The sequence below is a fragment of the Polypterus senegalus genome, chromosome 10 (assembly GCF_016835505.1).
Source record: "Polypterus senegalus isolate Bchr_013 chromosome 10, ASM1683550v1, whole genome shotgun sequence".
NCBI classification, from domain to species: Eukaryota; Metazoa; Chordata; class Cladistia; order Polypteriformes; family Polypteridae; genus Polypterus; species Polypterus senegalus.
In genome coordinates, this window is record NC_053163.1 from 405 (window position 1) to 27,220 (window position 26,816).

The 26,816-nt window shown below is 40.8% G+C and overlaps 2 protein-coding genes across 4 annotated transcripts; one reads left to right on the forward strand and one right to left on the reverse strand.

The window, feature by feature from the left end:
- Positions 1 to 1,581: 1,581 nt before the first annotated feature.
- LOC120536406 lies at positions 1,582 to 14,920 on the reverse strand. Of its 3 annotated transcripts, XM_039764729.1 has the most exons (6): positions 14,459 to 14,920; positions 5,919 to 5,977; positions 5,482 to 5,828; positions 4,953 to 5,167; positions 3,942 to 4,101; positions 1,582 to 1,962 (listed from the first exon to the last, which is right to left on the reverse strand). In XM_039764729.1, the coding sequence occupies exons 2-6, from the start codon at positions 5,963 to 5,965 to the stop codon at positions 1,754 to 1,756; spliced, it is 978 nt and encodes a 325-aa protein (XP_039620663.1). In that variant the 5' UTR covers positions 5,966 to 5,977; positions 14,459 to 14,920; the 3' UTR covers positions 1,582 to 1,753. The 3 variants fall into 3 exon arrangements, with proteins under 3 accessions (XP_039620663.1, XP_039620666.1, XP_039620665.1); XM_039764732.1 differs by lacking the exon at positions 5,919 to 5,977 and having other exon boundaries at positions 5,482 to 5,629; XM_039764731.1 differs by lacking the exon at positions 5,919 to 5,977.
- Positions 14,919 to 25,067, forward strand: coro1a (coronin, actin binding protein, 1A). Its single transcript, XM_039764728.1, has 11 exons — positions 14,919 to 15,114; positions 15,393 to 15,601; positions 19,754 to 19,876; positions 19,965 to 20,094; positions 20,173 to 20,354; positions 21,191 to 21,310; positions 21,394 to 21,498; positions 23,825 to 23,970; positions 24,170 to 24,227; positions 24,316 to 24,525; positions 24,612 to 25,067. The coding sequence occupies exons 1-11, from the start codon at positions 14,934 to 14,936 to the stop codon at positions 24,708 to 24,710; spliced, it is 1,563 nt and encodes a 520-aa protein (XP_039620662.1). The 5' UTR covers positions 14,919 to 14,933; the 3' UTR covers positions 24,711 to 25,067.
- Positions 25,068 to 26,816: the final 1,749 nt, after the last annotated feature.

Consider the following 26,816-nt stretch of genomic DNA (forward strand, 5'->3'; position numbering starts at 1 on the left):
ATACCGGCACAGATCAGGATTTTTTACCTGGGCCAGATTTAAACCAGGGGCCTCATGTATAATGCCGTGCGTAGAACTCGCACTATAACATGGCGTAAGCACAAAAGCCGAAATGTGCTTACGCACAGAAAAATCCAGATGCAGGAATCTTTGCGTACTCCAACTTCCACGTTCTTCCGCTACATAAATCACGATCAGCGTGAAAACTAACGCTCGTGCACGCGCATTATGTAACGCCCCAAATCCTCCCAGAATTACGCCTCTTTGAATATGCAAATCAATATAAATCGCCCTTAAGCGCAGCCTTCTGTGAAAAGACAATGGGAAAAGCACGGGGGAAATTATAAGAATTTCAGCGAATACCAAGTGGAGGCAAAGGAAAAACATACAATTTGTTCAAATAAGCCGTGGTATTATCAACAAAAGGAAGTTGATCGAGTGGCATAGCGTGTTAGAGAAAATTGAAAGCTCACGTTCACAAAATCGCACAGTGCCGGAAATAAAAAAGAAGTCACATATCAAAGTCACCGTGAAAAGAAGAGTTGTAAGCTGTGGCAACTCCTAATGGGAGGAGCTGAAAGAAGAAGAAGAAGTGAGAGTAACAACACTAAAGCAGTTCTGGTATTTGGAATAATATGGCTGTTCCCTGGACCATTATATTGTTACGAGTTAATTACAATCAGATGCATTACACTAATAAACAATATGCGGTTAGTTTCTGTGTATTTATAAAGCTGCGTCATGAAAATAAGGAGTAATCACACAAGAACAGTAGCACTGCTTTGACGCTGGGTGCTGCCAGTTTGCAAAACCGAGCAGAGAACTTGCGTACGACAAGGCATGAGGTACCGTGGAAAAGTGCGTGGCTTTACACCAAGTGTATTATAAGTTTTATACATCACGATTTGAACGTGGAAAAGTTCTTACACAACATTTCTGTGCGTACGCACCGTTTATACATGAGGCCCCAGAGCTGGACCAGCATCAAATAATTCTGTTACAATCTGGGCCTTTTCTGGCACACATTCCTTACAGCCCCGGACTGACTCTGTGCCTGATCTGGCTCCTGTAGATCCAAGTTCTTAAACTTACCTCAGCTTCTAATCTGGTAAGGCAAGTGGGGCTAACTTTTGGTGACATGTTGAAAGAATGTAGATGAAATAATGATCTTGCCTTGAAATGAATGAGTAACACAGGGTCATCCTCCTAATATTCAATTCTACCTAATTATGCCATGGTCTATAAGAACAGCCTCATGAAATCAAGGAATGGACTAATCAAGGTCTCAAAATGATTCTACAGAGATGCTAGCTTACTTCAACTCCAGTTGAGTTGGCGGAGTATACTTTTGTTGGTGGCACTTTCCAAACACATAACATGAAGAAAAAAAAAAAAGAAAGAAAAAAACCTGCAACTCATGACATAATTTATAGCAATATCGCCTACATGCCCTAGTTGACTTAAATAGTATTTTCTACATAACTTTTAATACCAGACACTTAAATTCTAAGAGAAAAATAACTGAATGACAACTTTGATTATATAACTGGTTTATTTATTGTCTTGTTATGTAAACTCAATGCAGTTCCATGGATCCAAAGCTGTAACTACAATTACAAACAAACATAATATATTAACACAGTATATTGAGTATTTAACAGTTCAAATATCCAGTAACATGGTTAAAATATAGAAATATAAAATGAACACATTTGCACAAAAGTGTAGGATGCAAGTATAAAAATGACGAAATCTACCCAAAACAGTAAAAGCAACAATAAACTTGACTACTAAAGTGTATGTACATCAGTCCTGATTCAGAAGGCACTGCTGCCTGTACTCTCCTGCAGCGCTCATTGCGACCACCACCACGGTCAGATGCCAAACTGAACCATCTAATGGCAAATTCATTAATTTCCACATCTGTAGCTTTGGCTGCCATGTGACTCTTGCGAACTGCACCTACAGGCAAACACAGAAAAATAATTATCAGAAACATCAAATGGCAAACAGTTGCTTTAAGGCAGGGGTTCTCAACGTCGGTCCTGGTGACCCCCATCGCTGCAGGTTTTTGTTCCAACCAGCTTGTTCTTAATTGAACTCCTGGACTAATTAAGTGAACTGATATTTCCCAAGTTCTGTGTTTAAGGAACAATACATTGATTAGAAAACTAAGTTTGCTAAATATATATATATATATATTAAAATGTACCAAGCAGTTATATAGGAATAATGTATTTTTTTTTTCTTTTTAACAGTTTTTTCATCTTGATTTTTATTCTACTTTTCTTGGTGTTCTAATTGTTTAATTAATCGATTATTTACTAATTAGTGGGTCTGACTCTAAAGTAGCTGCAGCCTTTGATTATTCAGTGCCGTTTTCCTGGGTGTCCGCTCTGCTCGTTTTTAGTTGTCATTATTAAGATACAATGAAGGGGGAAAAACTGCACAGAGAAAGGGCAAAGTATAATGAGATCGACAAAAGAGACTTAAGCATTTAAATCTATAGCAAAAGCAGAAATAATTATAAATGTCTTATAAATGTAAAAATCATGCTGCTGTGCTTTTCTGAATGTCGAATAAAGAAAAAAATACGAGCTAATTAAATGAGATGAGTGCTATCAGGTGTTTGAACAAAAACCTGCAGCCACAGGGGCTCCCGAGGACCGACGTTGAGAACTTTAAGGCACTTTCCACTAATAGAAATGGTGAAATAAGGGTTGGCACTTGCACTACTGCAGCGTTTCTCAACTTTTAAGTATTTGCGACCCGAGTTTTCATAACAGTTTTAATCGCGCCCCCCTAACGTTTTTTTTGAAAGGAGCCCACTAATACCAATTTGTTCTTTTTCAATTAATGATATATCTTAGATGCATATTTCATTATACCTACTTAACTGATCGACATTTATCTAACTCTCTATTTATTGTTCTAGCATCAGAATGTAGTTTAAGTTCATTTGTTTTGGTTTCAATAGATGGATTTTTCATATTTTGGATTCTTGTTTTCTTTTTTTCACATCTTTGCGCCCCCCATTTTGTTACTCGCACCGCCTTAGGGGGGGCCCGCCTCACAGTTTGAGAACCACTGAACTTCTGCGTATTGACCACACAGCAACATGTTTGAATAAAGAAGAAGCAAGTTTGACTAATGATATGAAATCATCAATGCTTGATTTTAGTGAACTTATTTTAATGCTGATCAATGAAGGCTGTGTACAGATTGTGGACTGACTTTTTTTGTAGAGCAAGTATAAAAATAATCAATATGGAAATATTGACAACAATTCAATTGTAAGGTTGAATTAAGATTGCTGTTTTTCTCTAATTGTTTACTTATTATTTGGGGTTGTGGATAAAATAGTGCAATTAGCTAAATATATGATTCTTTGTTATAAATGCATAAAAACCGGAAACCCACTCCTAATGCTCTTTCTTGACAAACAGGAAACTCCAAGAACTCCTAAGAATGTGGCAGGAGTTTTAGAAGGAGCAGAAAGTGTCAGATAGACACCTGGAAAATTATTTTATTTAATAATTGCAATTTTCCAGAAATCTGAAATACTTAGGCTATATCTTAAAATATGTAATTTTCTAATCTGCTTAATTCAGACCAGGGTCATGGGGGGGCTGGAGGCTTACCAGCTGGCTTTGAGGCACATTCAGGAACAAACCCTGGACAGGAAACCCGTCTAATCACAGGGTGAGCGCACACAAAGGCCATTTTACAATACACTGAACCGCTATGCCTTTGAACAGTGAGTGGAAACCAGAGCAGACACAGGGAGAACATGCAAACTCCACACCGAGAGGACACAGGAGGCAAACCCTGGTCTCCTTACTGCAAGGCAGCAGCACTACCACTGAGCCACCAAAGGCATAAAATGTAACATCTTACTACAATTAGACTAATCTCATATAATTGGTTTTCTTGATACTTACGCATAATAAGAGTTTTGGTTGCCATTTGACCGAAGGCCCGTTTTTCATTCACTCCCTTCCAGTTTATCTTTTTTGCAACATCATCTCCAAAAATATGTGAAAGAATATTCCAAGTGACACGCTTGGTATCTTGTCCTCCGATAGATGCCAGTACAGAAATCTACAAGGAGAAAAGATAATATACAGGCAGTGACTTTAGAATTAAAATACTAAAATATATGCAGAAACAGCATCAATGGTCACTCTGAAGCATTTGTCTTTTGACTTGATGATTGGCATTCTGACAAATATTGCTAAAAAGTTACACTTTCTGAAGTAAAAAAAGAAAAACAGCTGAATATTAGCTTCAACTTCAATCCAGTAGACATTAATTTTGTAATAATAATAGTACTGTATATAACAAAGGAAGCACAAAATTTATGGATTGTAATGTTCAGAAAGCTCAAATGACATAATTTATATTTGCAACTCTTGTTATTGTAAAAGGAAGTTTTCTTGTAACTGTAGGACACTGTAGAGCTATTAAATATTTTCCTAAACATACATAGTCCCTTACACAATAAACATCCTGTAACAGATTACCCACCTAACAGCTAACAGCTAAAACGGCTATATTAGTGCAAATTTTGGATGACACTTCTGTAAATATTACATCCCCATGCACAAATAATTGTAAAGTCACATGGGTATTGTGTGTAAAACAGTACTTACCCATAATAAATAATTACTAAAGAAAAAAAAAAAGAAAATGCAGACATATTTCGGACATTCTACCCATGTCATGCCATACCTTATAACTAATTTAGAAACATAAAATATTTTTCCATTGAGAAATAACTGATTCTACAGTTTCTTATGTTGCCAATGATTAGTATATAATGTGTAGCTTTGGTCTTGTCCTATTAGGTACAAAAGAATTAGTAATTGTTTACAATTATGACAAAATCCAAGTGAATATTTTAAATTAAACAAAACCAGAAAGAGAACGAAGTCTAGCTTTGCAGTCCATACCATGTTCTTTTTCTTCAAAGCATTGGTTGGTTGTTTCAACCAGGCTTCAAAGTCATCCACTTCCTCCAATAATTGTAAAGGAAACTGGACCTCCTCAGGCATATCAGGTGAGCATTCAATGTTTAGCCGCCCAGATAGTGAACTGATCATGACAGCCAATTGTGACAGCTGGTGCTTCACATGTTCAAGCAATGTGAGGATATGAAGATCTGCGGCTGAAAATAAATACCAACAAAACATAAAAAGGATACTATTCATTTGAATACTTTGAAAAGGCAATGAATCCTACTCTTGCATTTTGGAGCAAACTTAACTCTCATATATGTTAACACAACATCCTTTGGAACATATAAAATTTAAAACATCTTAAAAACCAAAACACTAAAAATCAAGGAATATACTGGCACAAAATGAACATGACAACAAATACCATAACATAACTAATAACTTGTTGAAGTATGCTCTGATATGTTCAAACGTTTGTTGAATATGTGAAACAAGTACAGTCAATGTTCTGATCATAACTTACCAGTACAAGGTATTGGTTCTGTTCCACATCGACCCACTCTGTAAGTAGGCTTGAAGAGTTCAGAAGTATTTTTCATTTTTGGAAGGCTTGTGGAAATTTGTTGAGATGTATTTTCAGAGAGCAATAATGACTGGTAAGAAGGTGGCACCTGAAGCAGAGAATGTGGTGGTGAGCAACAAGGTGGCACAGATGGTAAAGGTGGTGATGGTACCCGAGGTGCAGAATGTGGGGAGAACATGCAAGGTCCAGTTGACTGTTGAGGTTTTGAAAATCTTGTCAAGGGAACTCTTGTTTTATTAGCCAAGTCATCATGTTCACTTTCATAGTCAGTGTCACCGTAGTAGTGGCTGTTTACAGAAGATTAAATGTGCATATATTACTCAAAACAAAACTTTCATACATTCAATAAAACACAGGTGAAGTTGAATCAAACTTACATTGATTTAGGTGCTCTTTTCACCCTGCCTATATCCTTCCTCATCATCTGAATCCAATTCTGAAGTTTGACATTTCAAAAAGTTAATATCAGGTGATGTAAACAAAGTGCAATATAACATTAACACTTCTGTGCTCTGGCCCCATTTACACCTAGCATTCACATATTTTCTTTTTTTGTTATCGCATCACAGTTTGATAGCATTTAACCACCAAAGTGAAACTAAGAAAAATTGTAATAGACCTACATGAGAAAGTACGATTAGATTTCAATTTGGATAAATGTAATCACTAGAGGGCGGCACGGTGGTGCAGTGGGTAGCACTGCTGCATCGTTGTTAGGAGACCCGGGTTCGCTTCTCAGGCCCTCCCTGCGAGGAGTTTGCATGTTGTCCCCGTGTCTGAGTGGGTTTCCTCCCACATTCCAAAGATATGCAGGTTAGGTGCATTGGCGAGTCTGAATTGTCCCTAGTGTGTGGATGTGTGCGTGTGCCCTGCGGTGGGCTGGCGACCTGCCCAGGGTTTGTTTCCTGCCTTGCGGCCTGTGTTGGCTGGGACTGGCTCCAGCAGACCCCCATGACCCTGTAGTTAGGATATAGTGGGTTGGATGATGGAAGGATAATCACTAGAGTTGCATGTTAATGAAAGGTGTGAACTAGGCCCTGATTTCTCACGAACACTAGTATGAACATATAAAGGTTGCTGGAAATGTGGCCTGGAGACAGTGAAAAATCACATGATTGCAATATATACAATATTGTTGAATCCATTACTGTTTTTAATTTATATCAAATTGACAGTAAAAATCATCCTTTGTTTTTAAGACATGTATATTTTGTAGCATGCTATTCAGTGGGTTTGGTGTGCAGCCCAAGCTTAAATTTAACAAACAAATACTGTTGCTGGTTTATATTTGAATTAAATAATGTAAGCTGTTTTTTTAGCTAGCTCAAACATTATTTTACATATTACATATTTACTTACCAGTAAGCAGTGTGTACACAAAGTTACACACACAATATTTTACAATAACATGTTAAACATACTTATATTTCTTTCTGTGTATATTTATGACCTGCAGTTCATGCATCGTGATAATCACCAGTGAGAAATGGCTGATTCTGTGGTATCGGGTTCAACCCTCAGACGGAGAGCACGCAGAGATGTTGATAGGAGACTTCTGCAAATGAGGGAGAACTGCAGTTTTAACTTTGTATTCGGAATTAGGAATGGGGAAAGGATGGAGGAAGGTGATCTTGGAAATGAGGAGAGAGTGGAGCAAAATGACTTTGAAAATGGAAGTGAAGTGGAGAATGAGAATGTTCGGAATGAAGGTATTTCAACACAGCAGACATTTTTGCGTGTCCTCAGACAGCAGACTTTTCTGAGGATGAGTCTGATTTGGATCTGCATTCTGATGAGAATTTTGAAGAGCCATGTAGCCTCAGTGACAGTGTTTGTAACTGGGCTTTAACCTTTGGAATATCTCTTGTTGTTGAGACTTTATCATCCTGAACTCCCAAAAGATGCAAGAACTCTCCTCAATACTAAAAGTGAGTATTCTATTCAGAATAAGGTTGGTGGCCATTATTACTATTTTGGTATCCTTGCTTCAATCAGTAAAATTCTGTCAGATACCATAAGTTCAATCACAGAAGGCTTTACCCTGAAGTTGCAGATCAATGTGGATGGGTTGCCCTTATTTAAAAGTGCTAGCATTCAGCTTTCGCCTATTTTGGGACAACCTTCCTATGAAAGTGCCAGTTGTTATTGGACTATTTTGTGGACAAAACAAACCAAATTCATCTGAGGAGTTTATGAAAGATTTTGTTACCGAGTTAAGGGAATTAGAAAATGGGTTTTCTTTTAATGGAAAATTGCTCTTTCTGAAAGTAGATTCTGTTGTGTGTGACACACCTGCCAGGGCTTTTTTAAAGAACACAAAAGCACATCGTGGATATCATGGATGTGACAAATGTGCACAGCGAGGGCAGTATGTCAACAACAGGATGACTTTTCCTTTAACTGAATACACACTCAGAACAGATTAATCTTTTTCACAAAAACTTGATGAACAACATCATCTGTTCAGCTTGCATGCTTTTCAAGGAACAAGCATTGGCATGGTATCACAGATTCCAGTTGATTACATGCATTTGGTTTGTTTGGGGGTTGTCAGGAAATTGTTAAATATTTGGCTCAGAGGTCCTCTAAACGTTCGATTACCTGCAAACATTATTACTAGATTATCTGACCATTTAAATGACTTGTGACCTTATATACCAGTGGACACTGAAAGAAATTGACCGCTGCAAAGCAACAGAATTTAGACTGTTTCTACTTTACACGGGCCCTGTTGTTCTGTGTTCATTGCTGGATAACAGGTTGTATAACAACGTCATGCTGTTGTTCTCTGCCATCTCAATTTTAGTCAGTCCAGTGCTTTCTTCATTCTACTGTCAGTATGCTCAAACATTGCTTCAAACATTTGTGAACTTTAGCATCAGACCCACTAATTAGAAAATAACGGATTTATTAAACAATTAGAACACCCACAATAGTAGAATAGTAGAATGAAAAACAAGATGAAAATATATTTTAAAAAGAAAAATATACATTATTCCCGTATAATGTCTTGGTACATATATATATATATATATATATATATATATATATATATATATATATATATATATATATATATATATATATATATATATATATACACACTAAACTTAGTTTTCTAATTTCTATATTGTTCCAAAAACACAGAACTTGAGAAATATCAGTTCACTTAATTAGCCCAGGAGTCCAAATAAAAACAGAAGCTGGTGGGAACAAAAACCTTCAGCCACAGGTGGTCCACAGGACCAAGGTTGGGAAACACTGGTGTAGAAAGTTCTTAGTTAATATGGTAGTTAACTTCACTCCAGTGTTATGCCCAGATAGATGCCATATTATACAGTATATATTACATATACACACACCTACAAAAGTCTTCTCATAAAGAAGTCATAGACATATGCCTCTTTTTATCATTTATTTTTATGATGTTTGAATTCCTCTGCAGTGTCACTTATCATAAGGTCCTTTAGGCCTGTAAAACTATGTCAGTTTTCATTTATCTTATTTTACCATGTCTTTGATGTCTTGTTTTGGATAATTGTTCAATTCTGTGAAGATCTTAACAGATGCATCATGAATGATTTGTCTGCAGTGTATGCATTTGTTACATACAAGGTGCCATCCAAGCAAAGTCCGAGGGTCTTATAATGTAATCTTTATACAGTTAGCTTTTTACAGTATAAACCATTCAAGATCTTACACTGATATATGTTTACTATAATAATGATTATGTATATGTGAAATAAAAGTTATAAATGTTAAATCTTAAACTGTGTTCCTTTAATTTTTAAATTAACTTACATTCCTGAAGCAGAAATGTGATATGAGATAGAAGTACCTCAGCTATATTTGAAGATCAGAGTGTTAATTAAGCCAGTTAAGGAAGTAGTCTTACTGCGACTATGCACATCAGATATGCTTGTAAAAAGGAGATGGCATACAGTTTTCTGACTGTGTCTAACGTGCCTCAAGTACGACTGTATGACCAAATTTAGAGAAATTTAATAAGATTCATAAGCCCTAAACATAACTTTTTCTAAAACAAGAACTGTTCTTTTCTTTTCCTTGTTATATCATTTTTTTCTCTATTTTTGTGTGAACTATCTTGCCTTGAAATTTTACTAAAACTTAAAACATATTTTATTTGTGGAATTATTTGATCATGTGTTACACTGGTGCTTGAATCATTCTATGAAGCAAATTAAATGCTGCAGAACTTTAGTAATTTTGGATAAACACAGCTAAATTAATCACATTATAATGAAATACTATCAGCAAATAGGTTAATAATTATTTACACAAAATATAAGGTTTACAAGTTAGTGAACATTGATCTATCTTGGTTCACTCTACTTGTATGTTAGGTCATTGGACTTTACTCTTTTGAAAGTAAGAATTTCTTGTATTGAGCAGATAACATGCAGTTTTGTGACTTTTATCATTCATCGTTACTTTACAGATCTGTACACATAAGCAGCTACAAATAAGTCAATAACTTTAGCCCCATCAGAAATCAAGCAAAATGTTCAATAAGGAAGAGAACAGACAGAAAAACAGCTAACATGCCCACTTGAAACAGGTTCATTTAAAAGCCAAGTACTCAAAGAAGGCTTCTGCTGCACCAGAACAAGAACCAGAGACACACAGTGAGTGAGGGATGTCAAAGTAATGTACCTGATGAAGTGCCAATGATGGATGCTTTAAATTTGTTCTGTTACATTGGGCTGTGGGAAGAAAAATGCTACAGTGTATGCCTTGAAATTCCATTAAAAGCACAAATTTGAAAACTTTTATGTCCTACAATGTGTTAAATTGCATGTGACATGGCTTGAAATTTTAATCTTGAAATAGACAAGGAATGCAACTTGAAAAAAAATCTAACTTTTAGAAGTGATTGTAAAACATCTGGAAATCCAATTTAACTATTTTAAAATGCATTCAGCGCAAGATACTTCTGAAATATAATTATCCACCTGTGTTGTAAACTGGCTTATCCAGAGAGCGTGGTTGTGGAGAGCCTGAATTTTAACCCAGTTATCATGGGGCCAGTTTAGCATCGCTGGTCCTTCTAACCTGCAGATCTTTGGATTTGGGGAGAAACCCGGAGCACCCCGAGGATGCCCACACAGATATGGGGAGAACATCCAGACTCCACACATCAGAGAGCACCCGAGATGTGAATCTCTATGTCTTGCTGAGAGGCAGCGGCGCTTAAATTGTGCCACCCAAAATGTATTTGTAATATTTTAGAATCCACACAAAGCTTTTTTGAAATATTTAAAAATATATATTAAGGGTTAAAAATAAGTGGAAACTGAGCTACACTATAGGTTATAAATTCATTGCTATGTCGAAATGTTCTCGGTCCAGTTCTGCAGGGGCTCTGTTAACTGATGTAGAGCCTTCGCAGGAAGGATCATTTAAAGTGTTAAAGCTGGCACATTCTAATACTGCCATTATGAGAAATGAAATACAGCAAAAACGTGAAAGACTTAAGCCATAGCCACAAGAAACATTTCCTTACATTTAATTTATAACTTGAAAGAACCTAATCCACCCAGACACTTCAAGTTTTGCAAACACGCTGTGCGGTTACAAAGAGCAACTTACAACACAGTAACAGTGACGGCGAAAAGTGGGAGGCTTCATTACAGAAACTGACTTCCCCGTTGCAAAGAAGTGCAACTTGCTGCATTAGAAATTTTCAAAGCCGGGGAGCTACAAATCGTCTGATGGTTGCTTAATGTGCTTTTCATAATAAAACAGGTCTGCAAAGACAGATAAGGCCATTTTAATTGACTCCCTAACAGTCTGATGCAACTTTAAATATACATATCACATTCTGAAATGGGGATTCCGAACACATGAAAAGACAGAGCCCTTTTAGGAAAGTAACCCTCCTCAACGCCACCCCCATTTTGGCATTCGACCCCATAACTTATATTTTGGCTCACAGGGCAAGAAACCTTCTAAAGTGAGCAGCTCCTTTGAATATATTAGCAGTTTTTTGAAAGACACGACTGACGTAAGAGGTGCTGGGTTGAGTTTGTTTTTTTAATATTGCAGTCATTCTTTCCGTCACAATCCACAAGATGGCGATCACGGCACAGACAAGTTATTTCTTAAGTGCTTAAAAACTGTCAATTAAGACGGTATAGATGGATTATGCGTGCAACATATATTATTTTATTAACCCAAACAGTACGGGGTTAGCTATATGTTGTACATACTTTAAAATGTAGAGTTAGAAGGTGCGACCTCCAAATTCTTATGGGGTAGCAGTTCTCAAACTTTCGTATTTCTTGCTACCACGACAAACCCCCCTTTTCTACCTGGAATAATTCTTCGCCCCCTGTATAATATAAAATAGATTAGAATAACCCATGATACAACTAACAAAGGTATGATACTCGTGCGGTGTCGCGGTTCATCATTTTTACTTCCATAAGATTTGTTTGTGTTTGGCTAACTTCGATGAAATATTTGCAATTAATTTTTTTAAAGTGCTTTATTGACTGTTAAAATGTATTGTGTGGTTTTTGGTAGTAATTCTAATCCCAAAAACAAAGAATAAATTATTTATACTTATTTTTTTATGTAAAGAAACGATTAAATATGTTTTAATTTTTAAAAATCTCGTAAACGAGGACACCGATGAAGTCAATCTGTGCGAGACGAACGTATTTTCGTCCGACAAATATTATACCACTCAGCTGTTAGTTGTATCATGAGAATAACCCAATAGGCAGTAAATTATTTATCTCAATTTGGCAATATTGGCTACGCTGCCAATGTGGTGCAGTCGCGCCGCATTATCACCTTGATCTGCTGTTACCCGAATGTTCGCGACAGATACCGATACGTCTCGAGCTTTCTGGATTGAAAATTCGCGACTATAAAAGCAGCAGCAGCGGTGCCGCTCGTCATTAGATCTATGTTTTAGAAATGTTTTATTTTTCATTTTAGTTATAATGCCTTCGTTGTGATTATATGCTTACAAATTTAAATTTGAAATAAAAATATAAATAATTCATTTTCATGTTTTGTTCATTTATTCGACGCCCCCCTTGTACAGCTGCAGCGCCCCCAGTTTGAGAACCGCTGCTATGGCGTGACAATAATTACGCATTCTGATACATTCTAATATAGCGCCTGTCAAACAGCTGCTCGTCAGCATCCCTTGTTACTCAAACTTCGGATGCATCGCTGTCTCCCAAACAGAAACAAATAACAATGTAAGACTCCTCTGGTGTTGGCATGTGCTGCTGACGAGACAAAAGAGGAAGTTCATCTTCGCCTGCAGACCACAAAGGAAATGAATTTTAATAAAATAAAGTCAAATACAACAAAGCGTAAATCACCGGGTCACAAAGACAGGAACTCAAATCCAATCAAATGAACTACAGTCTAACAAAGTGCGAATGGCGTTCCTCTCCGAGCCTTTTGATTTTTGTTTAATGAGTGATATCGAGAATGGGATGATATTATTACTAGAAAATGGAATGCTTAGCGGGTGATCTTTTTAATATCTGTATATTTTATAAATATGCCACAGCATTATTTAGACGTTCAGAAAAAAATAATAGGGAGAAGTAAAATACATCAAGAGATGTTACGAAAGGCCAGAGACCAAACGTTACCTGACGTATAAACAGCTCTGGACTGGACGCCACTCTTACGTGCCTAACGTTTAAACAGTTATTTTAAAAGAACACAAGAACACTGAAATCAAGTATTTAAGAGTTTAAGTGCTTTCAAAAGAAAATCTAAACCTAGAAAATATTCCATGAAGTATTGGATTTCTTTCACCAGAGGTATATGCTGACTACATGCTGGACTATACCACCGGTGCCCCGCATCTCCGCTGAGGAGTTCCCACTCCGTTTCTGTGCGGATTTTTTATTTCTTGTTTGTTTGCTTGCTTGCTTGCCTGTTTGTTTTTCTCACTCTGTTCCAAACACGTGGAGAGTAAGGATATTTTAAAATTGACGTGTAGCAGAAAAGTACAAAACATAACACACTGCTGCTAAACAGATACAATAAAACACGTCAAGACACGATCACTGACAACAGCGATCATGCAGTAAACACTCAAACGTGAATATGTAGCGTTAACTGTTCACACAGTAACCATTCAGAAGTGAGCAGCACTCCACAAGCAACAGAATTCTAAATTCCCATTGGCGCCTCCACATTTGCTTTCATGACGTTTGCGCGTGTGAGCCGTCGACCGGCGTCCCGTGCAGGTTAGGGCGCTGCATGGTTTGTTCATTACGATTGTCTCCCATTTATTGATGCAAGCTTAATAAATGATCCCTGGCCAGAAGTTCCATTGAACGAGTGTTACAATTGTCCTTTAACTGACTGACTGCTTTGTCCCTGTTGCTTCCGATTTTGCTGTCGTTAAAGACACCAGGCAGACTGCGCCATGTTGCTCGTCTCCCTCGACGTTCGGGTATCCGCAGGTGCCAAAGGCCGGGCACTTTTTGGAAGCTGTAAGCCCTCCAGCCATTTGAAGCCCCTTTGCCGCGCCACTCCTGGCCCCATAACCCTTATCAGCTTTTATGTCTTTGTTCTCTCGCTGATTTCGGAGGCTTTACAGTATTGACAACAGACATGGCTTTTTTTAAACAAAAGAGCTTTCAATCTGAGCATTCATGCTATTTTGATTGGGTTAGCAGCTTCAAAAACTGAAGATCTGGACATCCTTTGAGAAGACAAACTGGAGTAAATGCTCTCCTTAACAATGAGTGGGATGCAGGTTTAAGTTGCGCTAGAGAGGGAGGTCAAGGCGGAGTAAAGGAAAGCTGCACCCTCTTGCCCTTTGCACCCACATCCTCACGCACACACACCTCACATGCCCCCGGCGCCCCGCCCACCTGAGTGCCCATCCACTCCCGGACTATGTGCTACTTACATAGGACCCTGCAGGTAAGCACTGTGTGACCTAGACAGCCTAGCAGTGAATGACCAGTTTCTTAATGCTTGATCTGACACAGTGTGAGGACATCATCCATCTCAGGCTTTCCATGTGCCCATTTTCTCTTCTGTCTAGCTTGCAGTGTGTGATGCTACTGTCTTTAATCAGGATGTGCAGAGGTCAGGATGAGGAATCCATTTGTGGACCTCCTCAGATTTCCTTGAGATGAAGGCAAATCATTGCTTATGTCAGCAGAGCTTCAGCCTCATGGTTGGCAGGAGTTTAGGGATCTGAAAGGTGTGCAGCTGTGCAGAACAGCAGGCCAAGGCATGGTGGTTTGGTGACGATGCCGGGATCGCAAAATACAGACTGGAATTTCATTCCAATTAGAAACAAAAATGAGGTGGGCTTCCTCTATCCCCATAAGCCAAGGGTCATCTTGTGTTCTGCCGGGTGCTGGACGCCATAATTTATGAACAAAGAAGTGCCCTTGGGGGGCGGGGCATCATTGCTACAGAATATCCTTATAAGTCGTTTTCTGAAGCTAACGGCTCTTATTGTAGCTCATTGCTGGGGTTGCTGTGGTGCTCAGGAAGCTTTGAGGTTGGAGGTTTCATCTGCCGCCTTACCGCTTTCACATCTAACTTCACAGGGTGAGGAACTGAGCTCTCTTTGCACTTCCTGTTTCTGCTGTAAAACTGTCAAGTAAGACGTGTCCATTGCACAACATCTTGGGTGCATCACTAACCAGTGAGCTGCTCCTCCACTAGCTGCCTGACTTCTCCTTGTGCAGCTGAAAGCCTGGCTTGCTTAGCAGTAAGCAGGAGAACTGAGTAGGAGGGCCTGATAATCTGGGACACGGGCAGCTTGGTCCTGCTTCAACCGGAATCTGTTTTTGTCCTAACGGCCTCTTTGTGTCTTTCAACTTAAGATCAGACAAGAATGTCCAGGAAGGTGGTACGCACCAGTAAATTTCGGCATGTCTTCGGCCAGGCAGTCAAGGCAGACCAGTGCTATGATGACATCCGCATCTCTCAGATGACTTGGGACAGCAATTTCTGTGCCGTCAATCCAAAGTTTGTAGCCATGATTGTGGAAGCCAGCGGAGGAGGAGCCTTCATGGTGCTGCCGCTCAGCAAGGTAAGCTGACCAGAGATGTGACCGTCCACTCGGGGCACCTTCAATAAAATAAGGGTGGGCAATGTCAAGAATTAGTAGCTTTTCATTTCTAAGACATGTCCACCGTATTGTGGAGAAAATCTGAAAATAAAGCAGGGCATCACCTGCCACTCAGAGAGGCTCCAGTCTAGGCAGGAAGACAGATATCAAAATGTAGAAGGAAACGGGTGGATACAGAGATGGTAGCCAGAGGCCTGAGTAAAAATGCCTTTTAGTTGAAGTGACATTAGTGACAAAAGTGACAATACTGTTTGTGCTTTTAAAAGTAAAAGCATCATAGGCTAAAGGCCGGTTGATTGGAGAACACAATGAGGTCAAAGTTGGTCAGACGTGAGCAGGTTCAGCATTCTAACTGCTCCTATTTTATTTATCATTGAGCAGCAGATCATCTTGCATTTCTTCAATGTCACAGTTTTTATGATTTTAGAATTAAAAGGAGAGCGTTGGCATTTGTCACCCGGAACTGAACTATTCTGCTCAAAAATACGGAAAGGTCGGGCGAGGCTCTCGGCACGGTTGCTTTACCTTAAAAGGCGTTTTGAGCACCATGCTCAGCACAGGAAGCAGTAGCTGTCACAAGAGGAAATGGCCTCCATGTTGGGAAGAATAAGACTGAGGAGCAGTGCGTAGGACCTGAGGCCTAGTCCTACACCTCTGCAGCATCACCCATCTCCTTCTGGGCGTAATGGGAAAGTCGCTGTTGCAATCCCAGTCCGTGTCCCCTACAAAGCCTTGTTTGAGTAGGAGACATTTGCAGGCTAAAATGGAAAATGTGTGAGAGGGTGTAGAAGTGTATGTGAGTGTATGTTACCCCAATAATTACGTAGGCATGCACAAGTGTGTCATTCCCTACACAGAGATTTGTATATGAGGCCCCATGAATTTATGTAGGTGACTTTGTGAATTTTAAGATGTCCCTGTGGGGTTGTGTATGTCAGAGAGTGAACGCGTGTGTGTGCTGATGTGTATCTGTGCACTGATCAGTGTCCTAGTGTGTGTGTCCTTGCTGTGCAATGATATACTCAATGACTGACACTATAAAACATCATTGTACTACTGTATTCACAAGTGGATTTCTATTGGATTAATGAATGCATATATGAGCGTTTGGCTGTCTCACATACTGGTGTGCATTTCTGCCACTGCACTGTTTGGTCTCCACCCTTGACATCCTGTGTGACCAGAAATGAGACTCTCAGTCTCACCAAAGTGTCACATCAGCATCAAAGGCACTGCATGGCAGGGTATGCATGAGTAAAGCTACAACTGGCTACAAGCGGCCTATCTATCTTTGCCATGCTCCTATAGACACATTCATCATTATGAAAGGCACTATATAAGGTCAAGAGGGACAGATATGAAAGGTGCTGTATTAGATGCAGTATTCAGACCCTTTCATTTTTTTCACATTTTGTTACATTGTAGTCTTGTGGTAAAATCTTTTAAATTCATTTTTCCCTCTTCAAGCTGCACTCGATTCCCCAGAATGACAGCACAAAAGCAGGATTATAGGAATTTGTTTGCAAATTTATTAAATATAAAAAATGGAAATATCTCATTGTCCCAAATATTCAGACTCTTTACTTAGTATTTAGTGAAAGCTAATTTAGCAGCAATCAGTCTGGAGTCATCTAGTGTCGAACATGAAGAGCTTCGCACACCTTGATTTGGAGTTTTCTGCCATACTTCCATGCAGATCATCTCAAGCTTGATCTTGTTGGATGGAGATTATCAATGAAGAGTTATTTTCAGGTCTCTCCAGAGATGTTTGATTGGGCTCAAGTCCGGCCTCTGGCTGGGACATTCAAGGACATTCATGGAGTTGTCCATAAGCCACTCCTGTGTTGTCTTTGCTTTGTGACCCTACAGCCACATCTGTGGCCTAGAGTGCTCTGATCAGGTTTTTATTAAGGATATCTCTGGACTGCTTTCCCTCAACCCCGACTTGTCTTCCAGTCCCTGATGCTGCCACCATCATGCACCACTATTGGAATGGTATTGCACAGGTGAGGAGTGGAGTCTGGTTTCATGATGCTAATCGCATTTCTCACAATTTGATAGTCATTTAGGTGTCTTTATGAAAACTCCAATCAGGTTCTCATGTGTCTTTTACTGAGGGGAAGCCTCTGTTTTCTGTCTCACTCTGCGGTGATTGTGCAACACGACCACAGAGAGCTTAAACAACTCGGCACATCCACATAAAAACGACAACGATGAGCTTTTACTAGATGTACCTCGTTATAAACTGAAATATATACAAAAGAAATACCTACAGGTATATACAGGTGTACAACCAAAGACAACAAATAATGATTTACAAAGCAATACACAGCAGACAGTATACTTTAAACAATAAAGCCTTAAAAGACACTTACAAGGCGAGTGATTTCCACGGTTAGATCAAGACTATGAGAAGCGCGTAGACAGAGGTTCAAATTTCTGCGTACCACAACTAACCAGACCCAGGGGTTTATATACCCTAAAGATACGCTTCGGACGTGACCAGAACAAGAGATAAAGGGGTGCCTACGTGAGACACATGGGGTGTATTGTATTTAAATGTTTATTATGAGACCTACATGCTTTACGTGAGTTTCATAGACATTTATGACACTACTGTGAGTGAGGGACGCGAATTACAGGTGTGTTAATAAATGACAAGACAAGTCAACAAATAACAGCTAATGGCATGTGGGGCAGAACACTCTGTCAAAAAGCCCAAATCAGTGAAGTGTTGCAGTAATGGTTATCCTTTTGGAAGCTTCTCTAGAAGTTCTGTAGAGCTTGTGTTCTTGGTCATCTCTCTTACCAAGGCTCTTGTTGCCCAGTTACTCTGTCTGACCAGGCAGCCAGCTCTTGGAAGAATTGTAGTTGTTCTAAACTTCTTCCATTTAAGAAGTTTGGAGACTACAGTGCTCTTGGGAACCTTCAATGCTTCAGACATCTGTAGATCTTTGCTGCAACATAATCAATCCGGTCTCTAAGCTCTGCAGACAATTCCTTCAACTTGCTCTAATCGCTTTGTTTTTGCTCTCCTGTGTAACCAGAGACAGGAGTGTCCCTTTCCTAACAAGTCCTGGCAATCGAATTGAACACTGGTGGACTCCAAACATCTCAATAATGAGACATAAAATGTGATGCACCTGAACCAAATTTCAAATGTAATGGGAAAGGGTCTGAAAATTTGTATCAATGTGACATTTCATTCTTTTATTTGTAAGAAATTTGCAAATGTTTCTAAAGTCCCGCTTTCTCTTTGTCTTTCCAGGGTATTGAATGTTGCTTGATGTGGAGGAAAATTAATTTAAATGATTTTATCACAAGGATGTAACAACAAAATGTGAAAAATAAAGGGGGGCTCTGGATACATTCTGAATGCATTGTACATAGACAGATATACAGGTGTGAAAGGCAACATATAATAGATACATAATAAGGGGGCTATAAGATAATTATATAGATTGATCAAGGCGCTACATAATGGATAAATAGATTGACAGGAAATGCAATATATGACAGATAGATTAGAAATGCAGAAGATAGATAGATAGACAGATAGATAGATTCATGTGAAAGGCACTATATAATACACAGGTATAAAATGAATTTGCATTATTCCAGCAGCATTATAGAACATAAAGTCTCAGTGTGGAACAGTAAACATAAGAGCCAGCCCTTCCATAATTGTGAGCCTCAGGGGTGCACACATGGAGCACAGTTGTTGTTTGGTGCTCTTGGGCATCCTTGACTGAATCCCCAGCCCTCCTGCTGTCTCTTCTACTTTGTCCAGTTAAGCCCAGCTTGTCCACCTGCCCATCTGGTCATTCTATTTCACCCTATACCAAGCATTTCAAAATCAATTTTATCAGCTGTGACAATATGACAGAAAGCTTAATGGCATCAAGTAGAGCCAGAATGCGTGTCCCCAATCGTTTTAATCACTTTGTATTTGAGTGTTTCATGAAGCCCAAGTGCTGAGCTCTCCATTTGTCAATGCTTACTTAGGTCTGCATCACCTTATCTGTTATTGGAGTTTTTGCCAGTGGCCAGAAATAAAAGTGTGGGTTGGTGGGAAGACATCTGTGTCAGTCTGACTGTCTTCTTTTTTTGCAGACAGGCCGCATTGACATGTCCCAGCCTACAGTCTGTGGTCACACTGGGCCAGTCCTGGACATTGACTGGTGTCCACACAATGACAATATCATCGCCAGTGGCTCTGAGGACTGCAGCGTAATGGTGAGAAGGAGCTCAGCTGTGTCAATCACCCAGTCAAAGCCAATCAGCACGTCTGTACTTAGTGTATCGTTTCATTTTCACTCCTTAGATTTGGGAGATTCCAGAAGGGGGCCTGACTCGACCGATGACGGAGTCTGTTGTGACCCTGGAAGGTCATTCCAAGCGAGTGGGGATTGTAACATGGCACCCCACTGCACACAATGTACTACTCAGCGCTGGTAAGTGGAATTTTCACTGTCGTCCATTGATGGCTACCTACAGGAGCCACAGCTGATTTTTGCTTCCCTGTATTTCAGGTTGTGACAATGTTATTATAATCTGGAACGTGGCTAAGGCGCAGCCAGTGATCACGCTTGACTCCCTTCACACGGATATGATCTACAGCGTGGCCTGGAACTATAATGGCAGTCAGATCCTCACTTCATGTAAAGACAAGATGATCCGAATCATCAATCCACGCAAAGGCAATATCATTGCTGTAAGTGTTTTGATGGGGTTAGGGGTGGTATGGGGGACAAAAACATTTGGCACCCATTTGGTCAATTGCATTTTTTTTCAATTCAATTAAATGTATATATGCATGGCGTTCTTCACAGAATTCTGATTTACTTACAAATTAGGTTAAGCAAACATACTGTAAAACAGAACAATTTCAATTTGATTGTTAACAAGACAGAACTGAGATATGGCCTTTGACAATGGAGGGCAGTGCTATGATAAATGGCACCAATGGAGAAAATAAACTTCTGAAGCACACAGTCGATTCTAACAGACAAAGTCACAGTTCTTGTGGCTTCTCGTTCCAGTCTTTGCTCTCTCCAGGATTTCAGACTGATTAGTTTAGGTAGCAGGGGTCAGTATTCATGTCAGAGATGTTCTGACAGGTGGGTGGACAGTGGCTGCCAAAAAGAGTCATCTGTCCACCCAATGAAAAATCCATCAAAATTAAGTTTTAGTTTATTTTGGCATTTGCTTGCCCTCCCTTTACATCCAAAAGGCCACACCAAAATGACATCCTAGTAATGCCACTAGTCTCACCATGGGGACAAATAAAACACACATCGCATGGTGGTGTGCCCTTGTAAATGTGAAGAATGACAAGAACACAAGAGTGACTCTTTCCTCATCCAGCAGCTCTCATTGCTTCTTGAGGCGTGTCAGAGCTCACAGTATCCATCGATTCTTCTTCAATGTGACGGCAGTGGCGCACAGTTGGCAATGATTAAAGGCACAGTGTCCTCCCAGACACCATATTATGCTAGCTGCTGGTCTGGGAGAGGATAGGCCAGCCTAAATGTATTATTTCTGTGTCAGGAGAAAGAGAAGCCACATGAGGGCAGTCGGCCTGTTCGAGCCATCTTTGTCTCCGATGGAAAGATTCTGACCACTGGGTTCAGTCGAATGAGTGAAAGACAGGTGGCGCTGTGGGACCCGGTGAGTACACTTCATAGACCCTGTCCCCCCACTGTGCTTCACAGGACTCTGAAATGTCTCTTTGTTCTCTTTCATTTGTGCAGAATGCATTTTCGCAGCCCTTGACCCTACAGGAACTGGACACGAGCAGTGGAGTGCTGCTTCCCTTCTTTGATCCCGACACCAATATTGTCTACCTGTGTGGAAAGGTGAGATCTAATGCCACAGTGTCATTTACATGCACCCGCAAATACAAAGAAGAGAAGACACACACACACACACAGCAGAATCGCCAGTCTTACAGTGGTGTTTTTGACACGAGGACTGTGGTGAGGCCATCCCAGAATTGTCCTTGCTCTGTGCAGACTGCAGCCGTCTTTAACATTAACACGATCTTACCTAGCAATTCATGTCGGTCTCTGTCACTAATAATGAATGAAATATACAAAGTCATGCAATTTTCAACTAAAAAAAATCCCGCAATGGCATGCTAGTGCCTGGTCTCTCTCAGTTGGCATCACAGCATTGTGATATCATCTGACATCGTCACCATCCGACATGGTCCAACGTTAGACATTTAAACATAAAGAAAAATGAGAGCTTCACAAACAGTAACTGCTCAGGCTAGGAACTGACAAACTGAAATGACAACATTTACACAGTTTAGGAGCAAACAGCTCTGAGATGGAAAAGGACACCTCTGTGACAAGAACATGGAAGAACCCGCATTCAAACCCACAAGCATGCTTGCTCATCCAGTAGCAGCATTATATACTGGGCGGCCAGCTTCTTTTCCACAATCTGCATGGAGCACACATAGGCTTCCTTGGTTGCTTTTTTAAATGTAATGTGGCCCTTCTGAATAATGGATGAAAATCAAAATACAACATAATGTCCTATGAACAGTGCATTCCTTATATTGATCTCCTTTCTCAGTTTTCAAAATACTGCATCTGCCTTTAAGGCAGCAAATGGTACTGGACTTCTTGTTCCTCTTCACTGGTACGGCACGCAAGGCCTTGACGGGAAAGACTCGCACCAAAATGTGTGACAGAAAAAAACAACAAGAGAATGTCCTCATCTAAATACGGGGATGACCTTAAAGCCCCATCAGCAAACTGGACAGCTGAGGTTGGACTTGCACACACACAGCCAGGGGTATGGAGGACACTGCAGGGCCAATTCATCCAGGTCTGCAGCACCAGGCAAGCACACGATTTACAGACTACATGAAGTAAGATGTCTCCAGATATGTCAAGATGACAGAGTGCAGAAGACAAAGCTGGGGTTTGTTCTAAGCATTTTAATGATGAGTTAAACAACCAAGGGAAGCTTATTTACTGATTTTGCACAACATCTCGTGTGGCTGTGCCATCTTGTCCCTTAATGCAGAATCCCCACTTGTGTTGAAGTAACTCTGAAAGTGTTTATTCATAGAGGGCTTCAGCCCTAAACACTTGAAATGCTATTTTAATGCTGTGGATTCTTCTGTGCTCAGAGAGGCACAATCCCCCATTCCCTGAGACTCACACACACACACACACACACATGCACACACACACAGATGTACACCCACATGTCTCTCACACACACCATCTTGTTCTCACCTGGACAGTTCCTGCATGTAAAAGCCCAGGGTGGGTTTCTGTCAGCCCAAGTCAGGCATTCGTCCCCATTACCAGTGTGATATTTGTGAACTCATAACGTGCCATCTCACTGCTATACATCCACCAGGAGACACACTGGCAATGGGATTCAGATTCATTCGCTGGGTCAGTCAGTACCTTATTTTATATATTTTGAGATTAAAACAAACTCTGCCAACAGCCTACAAAACTTCAGACAGGGCATGCAGAGACATCTCGAATCGTGAAAGAGACAGCTGCCCAGGGTCCAGCACTTGGGGGGGCCCTGTGCCAACCAATTTCCCAATGCCCGATCTGCAGTCTTTCTTCACATAGGTCAACACATCTAAACACATACATGTTTAAATATTTCATACTTTTACTCCTCAATGTAGAAGAACTAAAATGGAAAGTACAAGCAGAGCTGGGAACAAATGACTACACTGAGTCTGAGAAAAGGAAATGTTGGCAAAAGTGGAAGGATGCAACTGTGGCACTTAAAAAATCAATGTACAAAATAAAAGGACACAGGCGGCGATCTCAACCACAAGCATGCTAGTGAGGCACAAGCACTAAGTGCAGGCCTTTATCATCACTTCACTGCCACTAATGCCACCATCGCTCCACATAAAAATAATGTAACACCCATGCCATGACGCCCATCCAGCCCCTTGTAGAGGCCTTGCAAATTATTTCAACCTGCCACAGTCTCCCAAGATGGGGCCTCTGAAGTTACGTTTGAGTTGCTGGGCCCTACGTGACTCTCAAATCTGCAAGCAGAGCAGTCTGTCTTGACGCTGGTCTCATGACTTTGCCAGACACTCTAACTGTGCACTTTACTGATGGGCAGACGCTTTGGTGAAAAGGGAGCTCAAGTGACCTGCCACCTACCTTCCTGCCTCTTTTACAGGGGGACAGCAGTATCCGCTACTTTGAAATCACAGATGAGGCACCCTTTGTGCACTACCTGTCCATGTACAGCAGCAAGGAGTCGCAGCGTGGCATGGGGTACATGACAAAACGTGGCCTTGAGGTGCACAAGTGTGAAATTGCCAGGTAAGTGGGCTGCAGGTATGCAGGTCTTTATGTATTGCAGCATTGTCTCGCACTCGTGTATGTCGTGGATGGGTGGGTGAGCATCTCCATGTCCTATCATATAAAACTCATCTTATGTGTGGATGGCCAAACGAGGGCACAGTTGTGTGAATAGGACCAGCATGAAGGACAACATCATGGTTTCCTCTTCTCCCTGCAGGTTTTACAAACTTCTCGAGCGCAAGTGTGAGCCCATTGTAATGACAGTCCCCAGAAAGGTAAGTCTACTTTAGGGCTCGGGATGGGGGCAGTGCAATGGTCTCCATGCCCAGCTCACAGTGACCAATTTCCTGTCTCTTTTCAAAGTCTGATGTATTCCAAGAGGACTTGTATCCAGACACGGCTGGGCCTGAGCCTTCTGTGGAGGCAGACGATTGGTTCTCAGGGAAGGACGGGGAGCCCATCCTCATTTCCCTGAAGGACGGCTTTGCCCCCACAAAGACCAGAGAATTCAAAGTGAACAAAGCTCTGATGACAAAGCCTGTCGCCAAAGGGGCTGCTGGCAGTGACTCATTTGTGAGTATCAGTCCCCCACCTCAATCTGCCCTCACTGGTGTCTGTCCACTCTAGTGTGTGACCATTGTCCCTTTGATCAATTGTAGGACGTCAACAGCCTGATTGAGGAAGTGAAGAAACTGAAGGCCACGGTACAAGAACAGGACAGGAGGATAAAGGAGCTGGAGATGAAGGCAGGCTTGTAGGTGGAGGGCAACCCGCTTAGCAGCGCCCTCTGTCACCTCAAACCTGCTCTGCCTGCTTCCTTCATTTGAATTTATGGTTTCTAATATATATTTGCAGCACTGTGTTAATGCTGCTCTAAATGTTTTAAGACATTCTGAAATGTAGCAGACTGGCAGATGTGATGTTGTGGGGTGCATTTTTGAGATTAAAACCAGAAGATGGCACCAATTTGTCACTCCACAGTTAAAATCCCAGATCATTATGAAATCCTGTTTTGCTCAAAAGATACTTTGTAAGTTTGTGCTGCCCCTAATTCCCGGTTAATTCCAAAATGTATGACGCTCCTCCTTGTGAAATAAAACTCTGCCCTTTTCCAAGCTGTGTGACTTGCGTTCCTGGCAGGTCCTGTGACCGTGGAAGGGGGCAGGAAAGCGTCTTCTACCCCTGGAATTCAAGGTGTGGCATGGGAATGCTTCTTGTCTCGTCTTGTCAGCTGTTGTCCGCTGCTCTTCCCTCACTCCACAAGCCTCGACTTGAGGTGGGCGCACCACGGCCAGCCTTGGAGACAAAAGAGCGGTGTCTGAGCATGTGCAGAAGCAGGCTTGATTCCAGGCAACTTGTCTGGGGGCTGTTGGAACTTGGGGCAGGTCTGCTCTTGTCCCGATCCTCTTAGTTGTGGGAAAGACAAAAACAAGTGAGGATCACCGAAGGCACAGAGAGGGACATTCACCAGGGCGGCACTGCTTGAATGGCAAAGTTTACACTTTAACTGATGATTCACGAGTCACCGGACCACTCACGAATAACATTTTAAGAGATGATCCTTGAGCAGTGCAGAACAAGTTGTACACAACAACTCATATATATATATATATATATATATATATACAGTATATAGTGCCTTACATTTGTAGAGGAGATCTACCACAAGTCCAGAGCGAGATGTAGTCGCAGTTGAATGAATAAATCCAAGAGTAGTGGATAGCCATTCCATAGTAAAATCAGGAGCGAGGGAATCGTAGGACCAGGGAGGCACTCGCATGTAATGCCTTACATTTCAGAGACAGCGCCCAAACTACTCCAAGCAAAGGAAATTGAAGAGCAGCAAGACGCACCTATAGAGGGCCTGACATTTTCAAAGATGGTCCAAGTGCAGGCACACGAGTGAAAAAGAGAAAATAAAGACAGGAAACTTGTTGAGATACAGGACCTTACAGGCTGGATCATGTGTGTAAGCAAAATAAAGATGACTCAAAAAAAACAGTCCATGAAAAAAGGGCTGTCAGGACCAGGAGCCACTCGTATATAGCGCCTTACAGTTACAGAGATGATCTCGAAGAAGCCGAGGCCACAACGTCTTTCCTGCTAAATGAGATGGTCTAGCATTGTAGCCCCAGAACTTTGGCAAATGAGGAGCAGGGAAGCACTTACACCCTTTGTAGTGCCTTAAATGTATAGAGTAAGGAAATTTAAGAGCAGCAGCAAACACGTGCGTGATTACATATTATAAATATCACATTCAGTTGTATTGCGACTGTGACTGCACTGTGCATGTGCACTAAGTGAAGACTGCTCAACAAAAATAAATTAAAAAGAATATATAGTGCCTTACATTTAAAGATAGCCTATGTACAATACTCTAAAAGGAACAGTCAGGACTGGGGTCCTGCTAATATACGGCACATTGCATTTTCGAGAGGGTCCACAAGTGCTGCCAAACAAGCGAGACTGAAGCCCAGCATCAAACCTACACACACGGAGCGCCTTACTTATATGGGAGCAAGTGGATCTCAAGACACAGGACAGCAGCAGCTCACACTCTCAGCCCCTATCCGCTCTGAAGATATCTTTGTATAAAGTAGAACACACTTTGAAGGCTTTTCCTAGATGGAGAAGCTCCAAGTCAAATGATCATTTTAAACGGACTGCCTTAAAGCACCAAAGTGGTAGAAACTGAGGCTTAAAAAAAGCCTGCTTAGGACTCAAATCTCATCAGCATTAGGGGAGGCAATGTGCTGTGCCAGTTGGACATTACCAAAAGTGAGGCCATGCCAACGGCGCTATCGCTGACATGAGGTGGCGGCTGAGCACAGATGGAAAAGCCAAGGCTCTGGAGCCGGAGGCCG

Coding starts and splice junctions, on each gene's coding strand:
- LOC120536406 (XM_039764729.1), bottom strand. CDS start 5,965: ATGATGAGGAAGGATATAGGCAGGGTGAAAAGAGCACCTAAATCAAT. Junction 5,168..5,481: donor AGAACCAATACCTTGTACTG/GTAAGTTATGAT, acceptor ATTTATTTTCAG/CCGCAGATCTTCATATCCTC. Junction 1,963..3,941: donor AACCAAAACTCTTATTATGC/GTAAGTATCAAG, acceptor GTTTGCCTGTAG/GTGCAGTTCGCAAGAGTCAC.
- coro1a (XM_039764728.1), top strand. CDS start 14,934: ATGAACAAAGAAGTGCCCTTGGGGGGCGGGGCATCATTGCTACAGAAT. Junction 21,311..21,393: donor AGGTGGCGCTGTGGGACCCG/GTGAGTACACTT, acceptor TCATTTGTGCAG/AATGCATTTTCGCAGCCCTT. Junction 24,526..24,611: donor CTGCTGGCAGTGACTCATTT/GTGAGTATCAGT, acceptor GATCAATTGTAG/GACGTCAACAGCCTGATTGA.